The sequence below is a fragment of the Gastrolobium bilobum genome, unplaced genomic scaffold (genome assembly GCF_033153095.1).
Source record: "Gastrolobium bilobum isolate Gb01-03AN ecotype WA unplaced genomic scaffold, APGP_CSIRO_Gbil_v1 utg11324, whole genome shotgun sequence".
Taxonomy (NCBI): domain Eukaryota; kingdom Viridiplantae; phylum Streptophyta; class Magnoliopsida; order Fabales; family Fabaceae; genus Gastrolobium; species Gastrolobium bilobum.
This window is the reverse complement of record NW_026897832.1, coordinates 271,330-294,523: the sequence shown is the minus strand read 5'-3', so window position 1 is coordinate 294,523 and position 23,194 is coordinate 271,330. Positions and strand designations below refer to the sequence as shown.

Genomic DNA, 23,194 nt, shown 5'->3' with positions numbered 1-23,194 from the left:
TTTATAAGACCATCAGGGTCTAAGTGATATATTTTTGTTACCACGATGGATGTAATTTAATGTTTGAAATCACAGTGGTTTACACTATAAACTTATTTAACCACAATGGGTAAGAATGACAAGTTTAAAACCACAAGGGTTAACTGATACTCCATTAAACCACAAGGGGTTAAAATGAAGGTTTGCCTAAATTATATACGACAATTTAAATTAAAATATTAACATTTGTTTACCAAAATCAAGTCGGTTATTGACTCAGTTCAGCTACCAAATTAATGGTTTGACCTGTGGATCAAATCTGTAACATCTCTGTCTCGAGCCGGTTAGTTAACATATATATGATATTAAAGTGCAATATAATTAACATGCATAAGCGAAAGTCTTACTTAAAAGTCTCGTCGTTAACCTATGTAACCCTATGAATTAACTTTTTTCTTTTCTTTTTCACTTGATGTATTGCATAGTATAAAACTATTTCCATAATAATCAAAGTATATCATCTTATTCTAAAACAAAATTCCTTTTTGATAACTTATCAATCTTATAAGTTATAACCATAAGCAATGGTCAATGACCATCAGAGTATGATAACAAGTATCAACCTGACAGTGTCAATCAGACATCATAATGACTGTAAATTGGACAACATGAGGATTAAATCTCACTCGCATAACAATCATTGCCAATCAGAAAAGTTCAGTACAATTCATGCATATCAAAATCGTTCGACAGAGGACATGAGACTCATCCATGGGCTCAGTGTAACACCCCAAATTTCTAACAGTTTATAATAGCATAAATAAATTCAATAATTTTATAAATAACAGCGGAAGTTCAAAATAATCAAATTTGGGAAGTGTTACCGCCGCACTTGTACAGGGACAAGTGCAAGGCTAACTCTATTACATTCAAATAAAAATCTAAGACTACAGTTTTTTTTTATACATAATATTTATGACAGCTAGAAATATCCGAGTCGTGATCCTCACTGCCCACAGCTAGCCCCATCCTTTGCAAAATGCTTCACTGAAAATCTGCTCCCCCGCAGCCGCAGGATCATTGCAGTCAAACAAACACAAAAGTCAGCAAAGCTGGTAATCCCAATCAAAATACGATTAATGTAATTAATAACAAATTAAATCAAATATCAAATAGTGTTCAAATCGATTCCACATTAATCAAATCAAATATGAATATAATAATCAAAATTCCATTATATAATATTTATCTTTATTAAGTTCATTTGATGTATTTGGTAATTATCAACTAACATATTTAGCACAACATTAGTCATAATATGATAATATTCACAACTCAATGACATTCTTCATAATCAAATCAAATAACAAATTTCATTATTAATAATGTTTAAGTTCATTATATTTAGTGGGAAGAGAACCATGGTAGACCCGGGAAACCCTGCCAGTCTACCCCGTGACCCGGGAAAAAACCACTGTTACCAGCCACGTATAATCAAAATTGGCCATAATCAATTCACATCTTCCTAGTGTGCACACCTCTTCCCAAAGTTGCTACTAGTATCCCGGGAAAAAACCACCGTTACCAGATACCACTTTGGGAAGAACGGATACAATCTTTTTCACATCAATTTCACATCGGAGGCATAAAGCCCAAAAGTTGTGTTCATCACTTTGGAAGGTACCATCTCAAAGCTATCCTCCCACCATTAATTTATTACAAACACACACAATCAGGAAAGATTCAATCATAATTATTTATTCTTTAAGTATTATCATCTCTAAATGAGTTACTCAAGGGCATTATAATTTTCCAAAGTATCATAATTCAAACAACTATTATCATAAATTCTCGAATTTATATAACAATTCAAATCTTCAACATTCATCATAGTAAAATCCAAATCCGATCATCATCATAACTTTCCAATTTATTCAAGGATATGATAATTCAAATCTTCAACATTCATAACAGTAAAATCCAAATCCGATCATCATCATAACTTTCCAATTTATTCAAGGATATAATAATTCAAATCTTCAACATTCATCACAATAAAATCCAAATCTGATCCTCATCATAACTTTCCAATTTGTTCAAGGATATAATAATTCAAATCTTCAACATTCATCACAGTAAAATCCAAATCTGATCCTCATCATAACTTTCCAATTTATTCAAGGATATAATAATTCAAATCTTCAACATTCATCATAGAAAAATTCAAATCCAATCATCGTCATTCAAATAATCCCATCACATCAATTATCATAGTTATAAATATTCAAATTCAATCATTAAAACACATATTTGGAAAGTTTTTCTTAAAGAGTATTATAATTCCATAATTTTCATAATTATTCAATAAGATCCATATATTGCACCTGAATTAAGTCTTATACCATACATTGCACATAATTATAATTTCTAAAATAATAACATTTTATATCATATATTGCACATAATCATAATTTCTAAAATAAAAGTTTATATCATATATTGCAAGCTGATTCGGAATTCTCTTTCATTCCAACTTGTATCCATATTCTAATTATCATATGTAGTAATTTAAATTTAAAAAAAACAAATACCTATATATATAGAAATGTTCATACCAAACTATTAAGAACATATACGGATTACATATAAGGATCATGCCCAAATTTCATATAATACAGATAACCTACAAACATCTGGGGATTAGGATTACTATTAATAAACTTCAAACAAGATTATAACCTAAGGATTAGGATTACACATACCAAATTTCACATAAAATAAATATAATCTAAAAATACCTAAGGATTAGGATTACCTAGTCTCCGTTTTTGCTAACTTCTAGAAGAGAATAAATTGGGGCAGAGAACCGGTTGGTAACCAAAAGAATATAGAAAATAAAACAAATAAACTTTTGAAGTAAGGAGAGAGAGTAGTAGAGGAGAAATGTTGGAGAGTGAATTAGTTTGTTTAGGCTAGGCCTCTATTTATAGTTGAAGTTTTGGGCTCGGATATGGGTTTCGTGCATTTATTTCCTTTTTCTTTATTGATGTATTTGACTCAGATATTGACTTCATACATTACTGATTCAATGCTAACTCATCATATCTAATCAAATTACCAATCAATCATTACCTATCAAATATTACCAATCAATCATAAATACTTAAATCATCAATCAATTAATAATCCAATTAATTATAATTTATCATCTAATATATATACATATATATATATATATATATATATACATATTAATATTATGTTATTATAAATAATTTAGAGTATTACAAAGTATCAAAATTATTTTCCAATAGCACTCATATCGCACAAAATAATTTTATCAAAAATAAAATTAATATTCTACTTTGCTATCTATCACCATAATATTTATTTATATATATCTATATTATTATTACTACTAATTTATAGTTTATTATTATTATTATTTTATTAATAAAAATATGGGGTATTACACTCAGTCATTATTGGCTTCGTGCCACAGCAATCTATCACATACAGATTACTGACACATGCATCTAACTGAATAAATACATACATATGTGTATATATATATATATACATATATATATGCATGAAATGCCAATGTACATTCATCCAGTATGAATGAATCTCTCAAAAATATATACAAGCCATATACAAAACACTGGTCATACATCATAACCCAAAAGAATAGCATATACATAGTAATCCAAAAAGAAAGTTATCTAATCATAGACAACTACTCGACTATCCTTGAATCACATGTTTGGCCCAAGAGGGCTCACCGACAGGCTGCACACCTGAAACATGTCCCCAAGTAAGCTCAGGGTTTATAGAGTCATATTCACCCCGAGCTCACTTCCTGCATAAAGGGTCAGATACATAGAATATCATCATATAATCGAACATATCATACATAAATTCATTATGTATATGTGACCTCTAAGAGCTTAGGTCCTCTAGTGGATTAGTCAACATATACGTATGAGTTATGACCTCCACGAGCTCAGATCCTCTAGTGGATTAGTCAACATACATACGTTTGTTGGTCAAGAACCACATCATGCATATCACGTCATATTATCATACATATTTATATGAATGCACCTATACTAAGTATCAAACATACAATCATACATTCTTCATACCATAGCCCCAATGGACCATGGTGGAGCATACATGGCGAAGAAAGTTCCTTAAACAAAGAGTTTACCTCTTGAAGCTTAACCAAACGCTTACTTGTATTGCAAAAAAACTATGAATCTCGCTCCAATGCTTGATCCACAATCTCATAATCTCTAGGCACAAACCTAGAGTAAGAATCAATCTTAAACATTCATTATATATGTCAAATGGCAAGTATTATATACAAGACACTCACACTTAATGATTCTATTATTTTCATATATGATACCCCAATTGGTTAGATGTCATTTTATCCTTTCATATATTAGCATGCCAATTATATTCCAAACAACAAGTCATTACTAATTCCTTCTGAAATCTAACATATAGGACCATAAAAGGTGATTACTTGCTTGACAAACAACCACATGATTTCATACACTTACTTACCCTAAGAATGGTACAAGAGTAACCCTAGGTATCATTTAGCAATTAATTAAGAAATCAAACCTAATTAACTCTACATGGCCGAACCATGATCTCAAGGTCACCATATTCTTTTCAAACTTTTCGTAATAAATAACTTAGCTTATTAACACATCCATTTGACTTCACATTATACTATGATCAACACTTGGCACAAACGCCAAGCTATCTAACTCAATTACTTGTTCCGTAAGTCAAATGCTCAAATGATGATCTAAAGGTCCATTAAGGTTTTATATCATTTAAACACCTCGCTAGTTAGCCTAACTACCTTAACTTTAGTTCATATGTCATATGTATTTATCAATTGACCATTTACAACACATCATTACCTCATTTTCTTCACACAAAGACCAAGACCTTTTCATATTTCTAAAGGTTCTAATCACATCATTGTGTATCCATTATTAAGTACTCATTAACCATATTCATAATTAGGGTTATTAAACCCATTATCACATACAAAGCCTAAAAAGTGAATCAAAGCATATAACACATTATAGGCATTTCAATCTCGAACCGATTCATTAGACAATCTATACATATACCATATGGTACTTAGCATTCTTTATTATCATTATCAAGCAACCCAAAGTCACAATTTTCATAAAAAGTGGCCATGAAGGCCGAAACCACATATTGAGAAATCCAACGGATTTTTCATCAAATTGTCAAGTAATTATTACTTTTGAACCATTAGGGATTATAAGTTTCTTGTCCTCCAAGCAACCAACAATTCAAACACAACTCTAAGCCCCCTTTCACCTCACTTGGTCAAAAAGTTCCTAAAGGCACAAAACATGAGTTTTCTCCGACTTTTGTCACAATGTACTTGGTTTAACCATTTCAAGCCAACACCACAACATATCATAAGCCTATAAATCAACCATAAGAATTTAACACATCAAATCCCCTAATTTATTATGTTGGTTGAAAATCATGTAAGGGTTTTCTCAAAAATTTTCAACTCCTAAAGACAACCATACTTGTTTTCACAACACTATGTATACACTTCATCATACGCATACCACTTTTCACTCAAATTCAAATTTCAAACCTCTGCACTTTTCCCACCAAATAATCATGAACACAAATCATGAAAACTAAGTATTCAACCAAAAGAATTAGAGTATCTCACCTTGAATAACTCCTAGACAACCAAGGGATCAAGTTTCATGCATTAAATCACCCAAAAATATCATCTTTTTATATGAAGATGAATAGTACCGTGAGCTATAATGGAGGGAATATCTCTCTCAAAAGTGCTTCCCAACAAGAAAAGAGGTATGGGTTCTTATCCCAAGACACTAAGAAACAACTTTCTTGTTGGAAGTTTTGTGATTTGGTGACTTGAAAGTGACTAAAATTTGAAGAAACAATGAAGAACTCTTCTTGCCCTACAATGGAGGAGGAGGCTGCAGTTTGCTTCAATAAAGGAGAATATGTGTTTCCTCTCTCCTAGGTGGTGACTTAAATGACTTACACAAGGTATTAACTTTTGCTTATATTTTCCCACTTAAACTACTATTTGTTTCTTCTAATTTAACCCACTTAAAACTTAACTCCACAAACATAATTTAATTATTATGGCATCATTTTTATATCACAATATCTTCTAATTAATCCGCTCAATAATTTAAACTAATATTTTTGTACCTACATGACTTGTTTGGCATAATTGGTCTTTCATAATAATTATCATATAACTATTGCTTAATCCATGATTAATGTACTGATATGGTTATTATAAAATCAGTCAAATTAATTTTATAAAAAAATATATAATAAATTAATTAATCAAAGCTTAGTGAAAATGTAATGCATATTCAAGTTTCAATCCCAAGGGCTGCAATCTCTAAATATTTTGCAAAAAAAATCCAAAAATCAATTCAAATACGATTGCACCCGATATCTCAGATTATTTGCAAAGCCGATTTATTAATTGGATCGAACTGGTTGCTGGTCTGATTCTTGGCTTTTTTTACCACCGTAGCCTTAATTTAATAATTAATTACTAATTTTCCTTTCAACCAAAACATATTACCTATCTGCCTCTGTTTACATAAAATACCAGTGTAGACAAGGGATACTAGGGTATAATTTAAAATTTTCACCCTACTCGGGTAGTCAAGGGATACCGGGTATTCTTCGTAATCTGAAAAAATGTTTGAATTATTTACCTGGGTAGAAAGGGGATACCGAGTAAATAATTGCTAACTGCAGTTGATGAGTTAAGCATTCAAAGACTTTGTTTGTACGATAATATCATAGTTATACAATGTCCTAGTTCGAATATATTCTCTCATTTTCTTTTCCATCCAATCCCTACAATTTCAACAGTCTCCATTTCCTAAAATGCAAATAAACTGTTGTTTACATATGTTCCATTTTTAAAGATTTTCCCCCCGTACAATTTACAGTTTCTTGTATTCACAGATTAATGTTGCAAGTTTCTAATTTTGTAGTTTAGTACTTTAGTTCCTTCAGTTGCTTCTTTTTTCCTTTTTGTATAATTAATTGAGTCTATAAGATGGTTCCTTGTGGCTTCTTTTCTTCTCCAGACTTCCATTTACGATGTTGGTTCTGTGAAGATGGTTTGGAGTCTTCCCGAGGTTATGAGAGTGGCATATGCGTTTATGCTTGTTGTGCTTTTGTGGATGGCCTTATGGTCATTTGGTGCAGCTGGTGTTGTGGCTTCAAGCATGGGTGATGGTAGACGCTGGTGGCTTCTTGTGGTGAGCTGGCAAGTTTTGCTTGACATCGTTAATGGGTGAGGGAGAATGAGAACTTGTTTATATGAGCCTTAATTATTTATTTGGTATCTCCTTCCTTATCCGGATAAATAATTCAAACATTTTTTTTAGATTACGAACAATACCCGAATATCTCCTTGACTATTCGGGTAGGGTAAAATTTTCAAATTATACCCGAGTATCCCTTATCTATCCAGATATTTTACGTAAACAAAGACAGATAAGTTATATATTTTGATTGAATGGAAAATTAATAATTAATTAATAAATTAAGGCTATAGTGGTCAAAAGTCCTAATCCTTAGTTGAATTGGTCAAACCAACCAATCCAATTTTTAATTTTTTTTTTTTAGGAGTCTTGTGTCTTTCATCTTTTCAAAATATTCTTTTTTTATTAGTTACGTCACTATTAATTTATCTTATGATTGTCTATAATGACATAAGAGATATTGTTTAAAATAATCAAAAGCTCTGAGCTTAGAATTAATTCAATTAATAAATATGGATAATATTGAAAAAATAATTATTTATGTGCTTATGAATTTTTTTCTTCATATATGTTTATCTACTTTACAGGTATTATGCCAGGAATGTTAAATATATATATATATATACATATATATATATATATATATATATTAGTGTGGGTTGCATATTTAATTATTAGGTGAACTAAGAGATCTATTAAGGGAATTCAATTATGTGTTAAATGAATGGATACCTACATTGGCCCAACCAGGTATAATAGGAGGCTGATGGACCCAATTATAAGGAATAAGGAAAATGATTATGGTCCTCAATATATCAAATTTGTTAGATGATTTTCTCCTCCCATCAAGAGAGAACTTTCGTATAAGGATTTGACACTCTGGTAATTTGACCGAAGAAGACCATAAATCCCAAAATTCAAATACATCAAAAAACTATAATCATTGCGATGGAATCAGGTACACTTTAATTCCTTGATGATCTAATATGATATATCCGAAAATTTACGGTGATGATTTTCATCATAGGATATTAAGAGAATCCCAACAAGGAATTAATTGTTACGCCATTCATGATTTTTATCATATATTTTGAAAATATTTTTAAGATCAACTTCTCATTCAGTATGATATTTTTAGGTGTCAACTGTGAAGCTTTAGATTTGAGTGAATGTGCCCAGAATCACACATCATGTCTTCACTATTTGTTTTGCCCTACATGTACCTTAAGTTAGAGAATGTTTTTACATGAAACACTAATATAGATAGAGGTTAAAATGGGTTAGGCTGACTTACAGAGACTTATGACCTAATCTATATTAGATCAGTCTTGACCTATTATAAATAATGAAATAGAACAGACTTAGATTTTTTAAAAAATCTATTTAAAAAATAGGTATAAATCTTACTATTATTTATTTTAAATAAAATAAGTAAAATTATTATTTTAGTCATTTCGAATAATAAAATAATATTATTTTAGTTATTTTTAATAATTGAATATTTAATAGGCCTAGTCAAGACTTTTATTTTTTAAATATAAGTCAGACCAAAACTTGTAATTTTGACATACATAAGACTAACAGGTCATGCCAAACTTAATTTTTATTTTATTTTTTATTTTTTTACATAGACTTAGCCTATTTAAATCAAACTTTAAGTTAACCTAACATATTTACACCCATAGACACAGTTGTATTAATTGTTTTTTCAGAGCAATGGGGTTGTAAAGGGGTTAGATGTCCTCTTCACATTTTGATAAACATGTTTCGTCGTAGATAGTTGCCTGGTGTAAGGTTCTTTTGGTATTGTATACCTTATACAAACTCTGTGCAGCATGAGAAGAATATATGATGTCATGTATGAGTAAGTCTTGATTTTATTTATTTTTTAATATTTCCATATACTTTATCTTTATTTCCAACAAGCAAACTATGAGATTGATACAATAATCTGTTAAGTATTAATTATACGAGCTTTTCTAGTATTTTATTGTTAATTATAGTTATGATTTTATTTTATTTTTTGATACGTCTATCATATGCATCAAATGAACAATAAAAATATCTATCAACATGCATGGTGTTTAGGCTATAAATAATAATATTTCACTTATCTATATGAACATTAATCACCATTGTCGGCATTCTTATTACTATTTGCAGTGATGATTACAAGAGAATTGAAACATATCTTATACATACATTTTTTTATTTTTATCTTACAGTTAAATTTTAAAATATTACCTATTTTACATTATTTTGATTTCTTTTTGGTGGATCATTATTCTGATATTTTTTAGTGATAATTACACGTGTATTTACACATACCATACTTATTTTTATTTTAAATTTAAATTTCAAAATATTTCTATCATATCTTGCATTATTTTTCTTTAACTGTTTTTTATAACAGTTTTTCAAAGAGAAATGCAAATAATATATAATTTTATTGAAATAGTAATTTTTTTGTATTTTTGTATTTTATAACTTTATGTTAATCTAATAACAAAAGAAGAGATATCAAAAGATAGAAGAGAGAGAGGGGAAAGGCGAGAAAGGGGTATGAGATGATAGACTAATTCCAAAGAAATAAATAAATGCATGCTATTGCTATTTGCTACATCGAATACAAAGGAGATATTGTTACGGCACTCCATGTATCTCTCACAGTCACAGTCTCATCCTATCCCTTATTTTTTTGTGCATCTTTTATTCTTATCCTTTTGTTTTGATTTTGCTTAGTTTCAAACAATTGGGCCGTTTCAAACGGGAAGTCAATAAGACACGTTATTTTTTGCTAATCCCAACTCTTAAATTTCATCCTCACATCCATCCATTACTGTAATTTTTCTATTTTGTTTTTTTGTCGTGAATTTACTATTTTATATATAGGGAAGTATGGATAAATGATAATAAATACAGCATTTTACACTAGTGTAAGTTACACTCTTAATCTCGTCCGTTAATCCCACTTATATCTAAGGGCTCAAATCTTTTAGTAATGTGAGCCATTTGATACAAGTGGATCAATGGTCAAGATTGATGGTAAGACTTCTAACTCTTACACCAGTGTAAAAATATTCTGCCCCATAAATATATCATAAATTATTAATTGAAACTTCCATGTCATTTGATGATTCGGGCACTCTCTCTCAGCCTCTCTTCTAAAATTAATGAGGACAAAATTGTCTTTCTATGGGAATTGCCCATTAGCTTATTAAAGTTCTTCATCATTCATTTCTAACAAACCTATAAAGAAAATACACAGCAAATAACAGATATTAAAAGACCTCCTCCACCGCTTAAGCTTCTTCCTTAATGATATTTCATTCATTTGCATGATACCTCAATTCTCAGTTACTGTTGGTAAGTCTATTTCTTCCACTTTCCATTATTTTATTCATTTTGCATTATTCATTCTGTTTCCTCTGGGTTCCTTCATTCTTATATGATGTTTAAATACCTGTATACATTTTTATTTTTTTTTATATCAACAACATTTTTTCATCAATATGTAAACAGCAAAAACACCTTAAATTAAAAAAGATATTGTTATATTTCCATTAACATCTTTTCTTTATTGTCCTTTTCCCTGAGAGTGCAACAACAAATCTTGTATGAATTTTCTTTGGGCAAATGTGAACAAGTTTCTGCTTTCTTTTATTATCAAAGGCTAAAAGGGTATCTGTGTTTTAGCTCCTTTGTTTGAAAGGTCTCAGCTTTGATGGGTTCTTGCTGTTATATTCTCTATATTATTGAGGAATTCATGGCGGCAATGACGCAGCTTTTCCCTTCTTACTGGGAGTTATTTCATTCGGCTGGTGGTTGTGTGTACCTTATCAGGGTCGTGGATTATTTCACTCCTGAATCTGCTTCTGCATGGTGATTGTGATGTTTTTTTTTTTAATTTTTTTCCCTTTCTGGGAACACATTCTCTATGTTTCTTCTGCATGTTACATGCACTGAATATGTTACATATTTGGTAGTTTTCAACTTGTTGTCTTTGGTGTCTTTCTTCTTTCAATTTCAGCTTTTGCTTCTCACTCCACCCCTTCCTTTTCTTGTTTTTCTTTTTTTTCCACCGACTCGCCTGTTAAGGTTATTGATGTTGATGGTATGACAGGACAAAGCTGAAGGCTGAAATTACGGAGTAGTTGTTAATGGCATCAACATCTTGTCTCAGCAACAGCCTAATACCCATGAAAGAAGCAGTTCCAATGTCTAATTTGTATCCTCCACCTCTTGCAAAATATGAGGATGTTACAACAAACCCCAAGCTCTTCATGTTTACCTTGGAGAAGCTTCACGCTGCTATGGGTACCAAGTTCATGTAAGCTCTCTGCTTATCATATGGTCACTAGCTCTGCTTATTGTATTTTATTCCCTCATAAGTTACTTTATTTGTGGGTTTAAACACCTCTAAAGTCTAAACCGAAAGCCAGGACTATGTTTGCAAAGTTTGAACCTGGTTCAAGTGTTTTCTATCGTTCTTAAAAATATAATGATGTTATTATTTATTTTTATTTTTATTTTTTGTAATAAGTAAGGACTTGGATGTGACTTCTGAGATTCTATTCTATTATGTTGTTGAAGATTTGAGAACGTCCATGTGCAACTGACATTTTGTTTCAGGATTCCAATTATTGGCGGAAAAGAACTTGACTTGTGTCGCCTCTTCCTTGAAGTGACTTCTCGTGGAGGGATTGAGAAGGTAAGATGTGATTATTTATAACTGCTTCTGCTATTATCTTTACTAATGTATTTAATTGTTAAACATTCCCTGCTACCATGTTTGAATTTAAGAGTGCTAGCTTGAAATAATAGTAAAATTGCTCCTTTGTGACCGAAAAAGTCACAAGTTTGAGAAACAACCTCTTTGCAAATAAGCAAAGTCAAGGCTGTGCATAAGAATTACCCTCACTACATACTCACTAGTCAGGGTTTAACGGGGAGTGGTTTTTAACATGTTTCAATTTCCTTCTAAATCTATAGGTTTTTTTTTTTTGGGTGCCTTGTCAAGATCATCATTTCTTCATGGAAAAATAGATGGTGAACATGTTGTTCATCTTTAACAATGTGTCTTGCAGCTTATTAGAGAGAGAAGATGGAAAGAAGTAACTGCAGTTTTTAATTTTCCAACAACAGCCACGAATGCTTCCTATGTGCTGCGGAAGTACTATACTTCATTGCTTTACCACTACGAACAAATCTACTATTTTAAGGCCAATCGATGGACCCCTGCAACTTCTGGTATGTGCATTTAAATGAAATTGCTTGTTTGAACATGAGCTTTTGCAGGGCTTGTTCTAATGTACGATAAGGCAAATTGCACTTTGTCAGATACTCTGCAGAGTCATTCAACCATGCCAGTTCCGGCTCAAAGAACACAATTTTTGCAGCCTTCTCCAGGAATGCAATCAGCTGTCTTTCAACAGTCAAGGGTCAATGCTGCTGAATCACCTGAAGGTCTCCGCTTTCTTCAACTCAGAATAAGATTTGGTTGCTGACCACAAATAAAGAAAGAAAATGGGAATATAGTAGTATATAATATATGGGTCCATCACAGGACATCCTTTTTGTCTTGCAATCTGTTTTTAACTATGTACTCCGGTGAGTACATAATTATAACATTAAAGTTACCTTTTCTCTCTCCTTCATATCAGCAAAAAAAAAAAACTTTAATATTATAATTATGTCCTCCCCGGAGCACGTAGTTAAAAATGGGTTGCAGGACAAAAATCTTATTCCTACAACGTAATACTTATATTTCCCATAATAAATAGTCATAAGATTTTTTTGTCGCTTTTAATCCTCTTAGTGATATATTAGAGAATTACTTGAATCATTTTGTCTTGTTTATACCAGATATATACTATAAAGAAATTACTCAGATTCTGTGCATGACGACTGTAAATTATGTTATCAAGGTTTTGGCCCAGTTTGACCTATTCTTTTTATGAATAGAAGGAAAGGGTGAATTGGTATTTGATTGATGGGGCTTTCTATTCCTCACATATGTCCCTTCTACTATGTTCCATTCTGTTTTTTTTTTTTCTCTAGTTTTGTTGAAAACAAGTGCACAAGATAATTTTCCTCAATATATATCAATGATTCGTCAATAAGCAGTATTGTTTGTTCTCCAGTGTCTCTGGCAGGATCCCCAGTGATTGGAGTCATTGATGGGAAATTTGAAGGTGGGTATCTAGTTTCTGTTTCAGTAGGTTCAGAGAAGCTCCAAGGTGTACTTTATTATGAGGCTCCACAAATCCCTGATTTGCCTGCATCTGCCTCACATGGTCAAAGCATATTTGTTAAGAACAACAATGCCTCTGCTTCGTTGGGGGTCCATCGCCGTCGTCGCAGGAAGAAATCAGAAATAAAAAGGAGAGATCCTGCTCATCCAAAACCAAACAGAAGTGGATACAATTTCTTCTTTGCTGAGCAGCATGCAAGACTAAAGCTACAACACCAAGCCAAGGACAGGGATATTAGTAGGATGATTGGTGAACTCTGGAACAAATTAAAAGAGCCTGAAAGATCAGTAAGGAACTTGTGTTAAATATTACTATTTTATGAGTTGGCTATTTTGTAGTGCATAAACAACCCACGCATGCATCTTATATTGTTTGTAATGTTGTGTTGATTACTTGATTTTCACTGATATTAAGGTTTATCAAGAGAAGGCTGTTAAGGATAAAGAGAGGTATAAAGCAGAAATGGAGGATTATCGTGAGAAACTGAAGATGAGCCATGTTATCAGTGATGCTGTGCCACTGCAACAACTGCTTCCTCAAGCAGATACAACTTTGGTGGATGTGGACATAAAATTGTTAGGTTCTCCTCAAACACCTGAGGAGAGCAGTTCTGTTGGAAGTGACTGTGAAGATGATATCAATATGGATGCTTCTCCTGGAGTAGCAGTGGCTGCTGATGCTACCTACTTGGGTTCAAACAAGTCATCCAAGGAGGGGGATTATGAGCTTCTTCGCCATTGTGAGAGAGAAGGGAATGCTGGAGATCAACAGCCTCCAAAGATGAACGAGAGCAAGAATATGCTGGAACTATTTTAGTCCACCAGAACAGATTTTTTATTTGACATTTGAAAGTTATGGTAGTCTTTATTTCTAGTGCTTAACTCTAGGTTTTGTTTTTTCAAGATTCATTCACTGAGTTCATGTTCTGTGCATTTGTTGTACATCTGGAATGCTGACATAGACAATGGCGGTACTTATTTCCAATGATCTTTTACACAAAAGAACCATCAGAATTTTTTTTGTTTCATTGACTGCAAAACATTTGGAAGGGTGAACTCTCTCCAATCTACCTCTAAAGAGAAGTCACATCTACTGGTTTCACATAAATAAAATGTACCATACATGGTGTCAAAAATGATATGGAAGTAATGGTTACTGATCCAGCAATGAATCCACATTATATTCACAAATTGGTTCAATGGTTTGATTAGGTTTTCTGTGACCACCGGGACTCTGTCTAATTCCAAGAGTTTTTGAAGCAGGATGCACTAGCATCAATAAAACCCTTCAAAAGATCAAATTGTCTTTGTATTATGATTTGCTTTATGATTATGGGACTCTGTAATATTTCTTAGCTTTTCCCAGCCTAACATTGTAATTGATAAAATTGTAATTAGTAAGTGTATGTGTTGTGTGGGAACGTGAGAGCCTCCTAGTCCTCTCAATCCTTAATCACACACATAATTCTGTAGCTGGGGTCTAGGAGTATTTCTTCTCCTATTAATACTTGTTTGTTTTTGAGTCACTATGCTATATCTTTAAAAATTGTGAAAAAAAAAATTAGAACATTAAAAATATAAAAAAAAACTCATTCTTAGATAATGTTCCACTTTAATTTAATAATTCCTACCTAGATAATCCAATAATTTTGTCCTTGTTCGAATATGCTTATTTTTACCAAAAGAATAAATAGAAGTAGTAATATTCTATATTTTTGAAAAACATTTAAATTATTAAGAAAGGTATTTGGATGGGCTTTAAAAAAATGCTAAAGCAAATAAATATCACATCTTATATTCAAAAAGTTCAGATTTCATTATATAGTACTGGATTCAAAACATATTTCCACAAGCTTCCGGATTTCGCTTGGGCAAGCCCAAATCCTTAAAGTACATGTCTTAAATTCTTTATCATCTTCTTCAATTTTTGACTATGGATTTTATTTGTGACGTTGTACATATGTTTGATAGATAGTGTAAAAATCTTTTACCAATAGCCCGATGCATCAAAATTGAACTTTTCATCTATTAATTTGCTCAACAACATTTTTCAGCTACAACATTCAACAAAATCCAATCCACACTACCAGTAGTCTGAACAAGAACACTTGCCACCACTGAAATGGTGAAACCGATATGCATCCCTTAATATGATTTTCCTACTAACAATTTTACTAACCAGCTTGAAAACAGAGTGACAATCACCACAGACACGGAGATTCTTAAAAATTCTAACAGGTGAAACTTCCGGACTGTTGATCAACCCAAATGCAAGGGCAATTCTCTCACTGTGGTTCCAAAGATTATGCTCCTTTTGTTCTTCGTCTGTATCTTGCAATGCATAGCTTGTGTCAGGCACATAGCCTGCTTCTTTAATCATCTTTCTCAGCTCATCTAACTTTGCATAGATTTGCACTGTTTGTGGATGAAACTGTTCTCCCATTCCAAAAGTAGTAACCTTGTTTTTCAACTTGATCCAACTACAGGCAGGTTTTTTCTTTATGTTGTGTGATTGCATTTGCTTTCTCACATTCTCTACATCTCCCCAGCTTCTGGTAGATGCACAGACATTTGAGTAAAGAACATAAGCTGAATCATCAGATGAGTCCAGCTCGAAAAGACGGTCAGCAGCTTTCCTCCCAAGCTCCAAATTGCCATGTATTTTACAAGCAGCCAACAGGCTACGCCACACAAAGTCGTTTGGTTGAATTGGCATCTTGTCAATAAAAGTTTCAGCCTCAGCAAGCCTTCCTGATCGTCCAAGAAGATCAATTATGCATACACAATGCTCTATTCCAATGGAGACACCATATTCAGTAGTCATTAAAGAGAAGTATTCAAGACCCTCATCCACCAAACCCCCATGGCTGCATGCAGACAGAAGTGAAACAAAAGTGACATGGTCGGGTCTTAGTCCCAGATCCAGCATCTCATGAAAGGCTTCCTTAGCCTGTTGGAAAAACCCATGTCTGGCTAATGCTGATATTAAAATGTTCCAAGACCTTTGCGTCCTGCTTCTTGGTTGGGGAAGGATTCTAAATACATCATCAATTTCCCCACATTTTCCATACATATCCATCGTGGCATTTAAAACATAATCGTTTGACTCGAAACCAAGTTTAATAATCAAGCTATGAAGCTGCTGACCTTCATCCAGTACAGTTAAGTTACCAATAATGGAAAGAGCTACAGAGAAGCTAAACTGATCTAAATGAACCCCGCCATTTCTCATCTTTACAATAAGTTTTAGTGCTTCCTCACCAGGCCCATAATGAGCATTTGCAGAAAGAATGGCATTCCAAGTACTAGAATTCTTATTAGCTAATACATCAAAAATATAGTTACTTGTATTAAGATCACCACACTGGGCATACATTGTAATTAGGGAGCTTTGGACATATGTATCTAATTCAAAACCTGCCACAACTATATGTGCATGGATTGGCCTTCCATGTTCCAAAAGATAATCAGGAGACAAACAAGCACTCAGAAGATTAACAATAGTAATGTAGTTTGCAGGCACACCTTCTTTTCTCAATAAATTGAAAGCTTCAATTGCTGCATTTGGTTCTTGGTTATCAGCATGGCCGCCTATAAGTGCATTCCAAGTTACTTCGTCTCTCTTAGGCATAATTTTGCACACCCATTGTGCTTCAGCCATCAAACCGAGCTTCCCATACATGGTAACCAATGCATTACCAATGATCAAATTGTGATGGAAACCAAAAAGAACCACAAAGGCATGAACAATCTTTAATTTTTCTAAAGAATAACAGGCAGATAATGCAGTTGTGAAAGTTACATAGTTCATTGCCTTTCTCGTTTGGAGCATCTCAATCAAAAGTTGTATGGCACGAGCATACTTTTCATCCTCAACATGGCTAGCCATCATGGAATTCCATGAAATTAAGTCCCTCTCTGGCATTATATGAAATACAAGCTCTGCATCCTCAGACGTACCAGCCTGAGAATACATACTTAAAAGACTATTGCATACGCAAACATTTGATTCCAGTCCAGATTTCACTACTAGACCATGAAGTCCTCTTCCCCACCTCAAATTTTGTGCAGAGCCGCATGCTGATAACAAGGTTGAAATAGTAATATCATTTGTTTCTATGTCAGTATGACGCATCCAAAAAAAGTGTCCTAGAGATTCTTCACAATGACCATTATGCACGCTTGCAGTAATCATTGAATTCCATGAAATAGTATCACGTTCCTTCATGTTATCGAATACACAAGATGCCTCCTCTATGCTATCACAACTACCAAACATGGATATAAGGGAGTTTGCCACAGAGACACTAGTGTCTAATCCAGATTTGATTACATTTCCAAGGATCTGATAACCCAAGGTTTTATCTCCGAGCATTCCACAAGACCTAATAACTGTAGCCATTGTATTTTGATTACAGTATAACCCATCGCGTCTCAAATGCTGATAAATATTTGGAACCTCCTTTATATACCCATTATCTGCATAGCCAACCATCAAAGAAGTCCAAGAGACTATATTTGGTTCATCAATCTCCTCAAAGAGTTTGTTAGCCTTAGAAACCTGACCATGTGTACCATAAAAATGCAGCAGGCAAGTGCCGACAAACACATCAGATATCAAACCGCATTTGACGACATAGCCATGAATCTGAATTGCCCCTTCAGTCATGCACCCTGACCGATCACAGGCCGTCACCAAACTAGCAACAACATACCCGCTTGGCCTGACGCCATATTCACACAAATGACAGAAGAATTGCATTGCTTCGTGGTACCAACCCACTCGAACATACCCCGACATCATGTTATTCCAAGAAGCTTCATTTCTGTCCAACATTTCATCAAAAACGTATTGCGCATATTTGATGTTACCAAACTTAGAGTACATATTAATCAAGGTATTTGTATAGAACGTACCGAGTTGAATAACACCTTTCACACAAAATGCATGCAATGCTTTCACAACAATTCCTTCAGTGATTTGTGAGAAGCCCTTTTGAGGAAAGCATGAAACTTGGGGGTTAGGGTGGTCTGTGAGGGGCAAATGGATGCCATAATAGCTGATGGATTCTTTTTCTTTTATGCATGTTTTGAACTGGTTTTGGATGTTTACAACGGGCAAGCATGATGTAGTGGGTGGGGCATGCACAAGACTAAGAGTAGACAGCTTTCTAAAATGCCTAGCCAGCTCTGATAATTGGAAGAGACAGGACAAATAGTCAACACTTGTGAAGAACTTCAAAGGGATTACTGCCAATTTTTTTGTTGCCATCCCATATTCCCAATTAGTATATCAATAATCCAGAAAATTTACAGAATAATACAACAGTGAAGCTAATTAAAAAATGGCATGCTTTTAAGTAAGTTATCAACAATAGCTTCACATAAGCATATCAATGGAAGGACTCAATAATTTTCAACCTAATCCTAGAGGTAATAAAACTTTTATCCCCAAAACCAAACCATAAGTCCATAAACAATAAGGAGAGAGATACATGAAGTCAACCTGATGACAGGTTGAGCTAAAGTGTTACCGTCTTCACTGCTGCTAAGTGCTGATGGTAATGGAAGAAGGGACTGAGATGTGTAGAAGATAACATCGAACAACAATTGCAACTCTTGGGATTCCAACACAATTAAGTAAAATAACGGGGGTACAAAAATAAATCTGAAAATGTTAATTTTTCTTTCCCATTACACTTTTTTTTTTTTTTTTTTGGGGTAAACTTCTATAATCCATTACACTTTTTTTATTACGTCCAAGTAGATGTCATGGCCAATAAAATACACTGTTATCATTTTACTATATATTTTTTTCTTACGTGAAAAAATATAAATATTTTCCGTTGCTTTGTGTATAAAAATGTTTTTTAAAAAAGAGTTAATATTCTATCTGATAATTATTATAATTAAAAATAAATACTAAGTTAATTTTAGTTATTCTATTAATTAAATTATTTCATTTCACTTAAAAGATTTTATCTATTGATTTATTAATTTGTGTTGTTTGTATATATAAATATTGGGGTTTATACTTCTCCTTTCAAAGAAGAATAGTTTTCTCATGTTATAGATACATTAATGGCGGAGCCCACTTCAATCATTTTTCTCTCACTTCTTTCTCTTTTCTCTCTCCTAATTATTGTGTCAGCTGCAAAATAACAACTTCTCCACCAACATGAGAAGTTGTTATCCCATAAATATTTTTCCCAAGAGACTTTCTTCTTATATTTAGTGTAATATAAACTTTTTTCATCCTTAAAATAGTTAAAAATCATTGATCAAAGGAAAATAACGTCCTCTTCTAGATATTGATAGGTGCATCACCGTTGTAAAAAACGAGACTAAAAATATAAAATTATATGTTTTTATTAAAATAATATGTGTCAAAATGTAAGTAAAAATAATTTTTAGAAAAAATGCCATGTAAACATGTAAGGGAGCGTTTGGTAAAATAGAAATTTTTTTTTTGCCGGGAATATCAATTTTTAAAATATGATTTTTATATTCAGTTTATGATAATATTTGTAAATTTAAAATTTAAAAAAATTCAGTTTCTCAATAATCTTAAAGAATCATACATACCAAACGTCCCTAAATATAGTTGAAACGTAAATTTTTACATTTTTATTTATGGGAAAATCACTTCTTTTGTGAAAGGAGAAGTCACTTATTCTGCGTTGCTGAGAGTTCGAACGTTGTGTCTCACTTTTTACTTTTTTTTTTAAGTGATCCCCATTTTTTGTTCATTTTGTGGGAATCTCGCGACTTCTCCCTAAAAGGAGACGTGTAAAACCTTTATTTATATCCACAAATTGAACCGAGATAATTTTTAATCAACTATCCGATTTTATTAAAAAAAAAAATCATATTTCCCCAAATTTGAATGAGCAACGAGAGAATCGTCCGGGACCACTATTTTTAGGTGATCCTTAAGGAGTGTTTGATAGAGGAGAAAATTTTTTTACCAGGTAAATACAATTATTGGGGAAACGATAAAAAGTAAGTTTGATGGTAAAAATGAAAAAAAGTCGTTTGGTAGGACAAAATATTATCAAAAAAATTGATTAAAATTTTTCAAGTCTATGTTTGGTTGAAGGTAAAATATTGATGGAAAAATGGGTAAAATTACAAAAATAACCACACTACTTTTTGAATTTCCACAAAAGAAAGAGATTGAGTAGGGTCAATTTTGCCCTCATTTCAACCTCTTTTTTTCTTTCCCTAGTAAAGTTCAAAATACCACCTCTTCTTTGGATTTTTGGAATAGTATTTTTTCATGAAATTTTACTAACAAATCAAGATGGATGGGCAATGAATTTTCCTAGTTAAATTTTTGTAAGTGTTGTACCAAATATGGTTAAATTGAAATATCAATAGAAGTTGTCTAGATATCTATAACAAAATCCCTACCAAACACCCCCTTAGTATAAATAGAAGGGTAAAATTAGGAAAGAGGAAACATAACAGGGGTAGAAAAGAAAAGAAAAAATTAATATTGTGAGAGGAAGCACCAAATTATTGGGTGGTCTTAGAGCATAAAAAATATTTCCATGAGCAGCGTTCTTCAACTTACATTATTTTTTTTGAGCTATCTAACTTCCATTATTAATTTTCATATGTTAAATAATATTTTTAGTTTTTAGTGTAATATAAATAAATAATTCATATTTTTAAATACTAATTAAGATAATGTTTAAAATAATTTATAAACATATAAATTTTATTTTAATCATTAATATATAATTTAATTTTAATTTTAATTTATAATATGAAAATAATATAATATAAAGATTAAGAAAAATATTTTATGACCACAATATTGGAATCAAGTGATAGATCATATAACCTCAAGAGGTAAAAAATAAGTTATTCTATTAATTAAATTATTTCATTTCACTTAAAAAATTTCATCCATTGATTTATTAATTTATATTGTTTGTATATATAAATATTTTTCCTAAAACACTTTATTTTTATATTTAGTGTAGTGGAAATTGTTTTTCTTCTTTAATAGTTAAAAACCATCGAGCAAAGAAAAAATAATGTCCTCTTTTAGATATTGATAGATGCATAACTGTTGTAAAAAATAGACTAAAAACGTATAAATATATGTTTTTACTAAAATAATACGTGTCAAAATATAATTAGAAATAATTTGCAGTAAAAAGCCCCATAAAAATGATGAAAATGTAAATTTTTATGTTTTTACTTATACCAAAAATTGAATCGAATCAACTTTTAACCCACGATTCGATTTTGTTTTCAAACAAAAGAAATTATATTTCCCCAAATCAGAATGCACAATGTTTTTCCACTTTCATTTTTTTTTTTTGGGTACAAAACTTTCATCTTGGTGTTCAGGCTGAGCCATCCTTTTTCACTTCCTCCAAGTATTTTAAAAAATGAGACCAACTCTTTTAGGTTTTGCGATGATACTTTCTTAAGTCAAGGCTTCAAGATTTATTATTATCTGTATATATAAAAATCGAGGATAGTTATTTGAAGCTTCATCTTGATTTTTGGCTTCTAAGTGTGCCATTTCATTCGACTGTTTTCAAAAACGAATTTGAATGTTCAATATTTATAATTTTTTTTCTTTCAGGCCATGTTTTAAAGTTTGGAAGGCCCCAATTTGATATAGATTTTTTGAAAAGTTAACTTTATAAAGATAGATATTTTGGAAGGCCCCAATTTGAATATATCTTTTTACCATTGCATAATAAAAAAATAATTATGCAATTGTTTGAGTAGTAACTTATATCATTTATCATGCAATTGTTTGAACAGTGACTTATATAATTTATTATGCAATTGTTTGAGTATATATATATATATATATATATAATTCTATATCTTGATCTTAAGAAATAAAATTTTTATATTTTATGTCGATTCTACGATTTATGTTTTTACTATTTTCTTCTATTTACACACAGACACTTGATTTTGACAACATTAAGACTGCGCATGACAACCATTCTAATTCCTGGCACTGTTTCTGAAAAAAATGATTTATTTATTTATTTATGTGCTTTAGAAGAGTTCTGAGAATCAGAATTATGTTTGTTAACATATTTTATTTTTATTCCGAGAATCAGAATTACGTTTGTTAATACAGTTTTTTTTTCATTCTGAGAATTAGAATTTCATTGGGTATTGCGTTTAGGGTTGTTCTGGTAAGTGGAAAACAGAGTAACCATTCAAAAGGGGTTGTTTTGGTATGCTGAAATAGCCAACGACGAACCCGTGCATTGCGGTGCTGGGTGAATCCACTTCGTTCATCGGTGCTTCCTGAGTTGCTAAGATCAAAATGACCCCAAAAAGAACAAGCGCCACCAAACCCGTCCTTTACGAGCGTTAATGATAAAGTTATTATGAGAATCACATAATTATCAAGAGAAATTTATGTGCCCAGAATTGTGACGAGGTTGCACATGAGAGGAATTGTGAGAATCACAGAATTATCAAGAGAAATTTATGTGCCCAGAATTGTCAAATTTCTATTTATGTTATGACGAGGTTGAGCAAGCATGTATCTGTGGTTGACAATTACGAGCGTGGGTGAGAGTGTGAGAGAAAATTGATTCTCTTTTTGTGCCCAGAATTA

General features: G+C 32.0%; 2 protein-coding genes across 2 annotated transcripts; one reads left to right on the top strand and one right to left on the bottom strand.

Moving 5' to 3' along the window:
* The first annotated feature begins 11,491 nt into the window (after window positions 1-11,491).
* Window positions 11,492-14,575, top strand: LOC133310687 (high mobility group B protein 15-like). The gene is made up of 6 exons (XM_061511650.1): window positions 11,492-11,661; window positions 11,964-12,042; window positions 12,419-12,581; window positions 12,672-12,797; window positions 13,475-13,872; window positions 14,000-14,575. Exons 1-6 carry the CDS (start codon window positions 11,492-11,494, stop codon window positions 14,399-14,401), a joined length of 1,338 nt encoding a protein of 445 aa, XP_061367634.1. The 3' UTR covers window positions 14,402-14,575.
* A 1,049-nt stretch (window positions 14,576-15,624) lies between these two features.
* LOC133310686 (pentatricopeptide repeat-containing protein At3g24000, mitochondrial) lies at window positions 15,625-19,138 on the bottom strand. Its single transcript, XM_061511649.1, has one exon. The coding sequence runs from the start codon at window positions 18,854-18,856 to the stop codon at window positions 15,668-15,670; it is 3,189 nt and encodes a 1,062-aa protein (XP_061367633.1). The 5' UTR covers window positions 18,857-19,138; the 3' UTR covers window positions 15,625-15,667.
* Window positions 19,139-23,194: the final 4,056 nt, after the last annotated feature.

Coding starts and splice junctions, on each gene's coding strand:
- LOC133310687 (XM_061511650.1), top strand. CDS start 11,492: ATGGCATCAACATCTTGTCTCAGCAACAGCCTAATACCCATGAAAGAA. Junction 11,662..11,963: donor GCTATGGGTACCAAGTTCAT/GTAAGCTCTCTG, acceptor ATTTTGTTTCAG/GATTCCAATTATTGGCGGAA. Junction 13,873..13,999: donor TAAAAGAGCCTGAAAGATCA/GTAAGGAACTTG, acceptor ACTGATATTAAG/GTTTATCAAGAGAAGGCTGT.
- LOC133310686 (XM_061511649.1), bottom strand. CDS start 18,856: ATGGCAACAAAAAAATTGGCAGTAATCCCTTTGAAGTTCTTCACAAGT.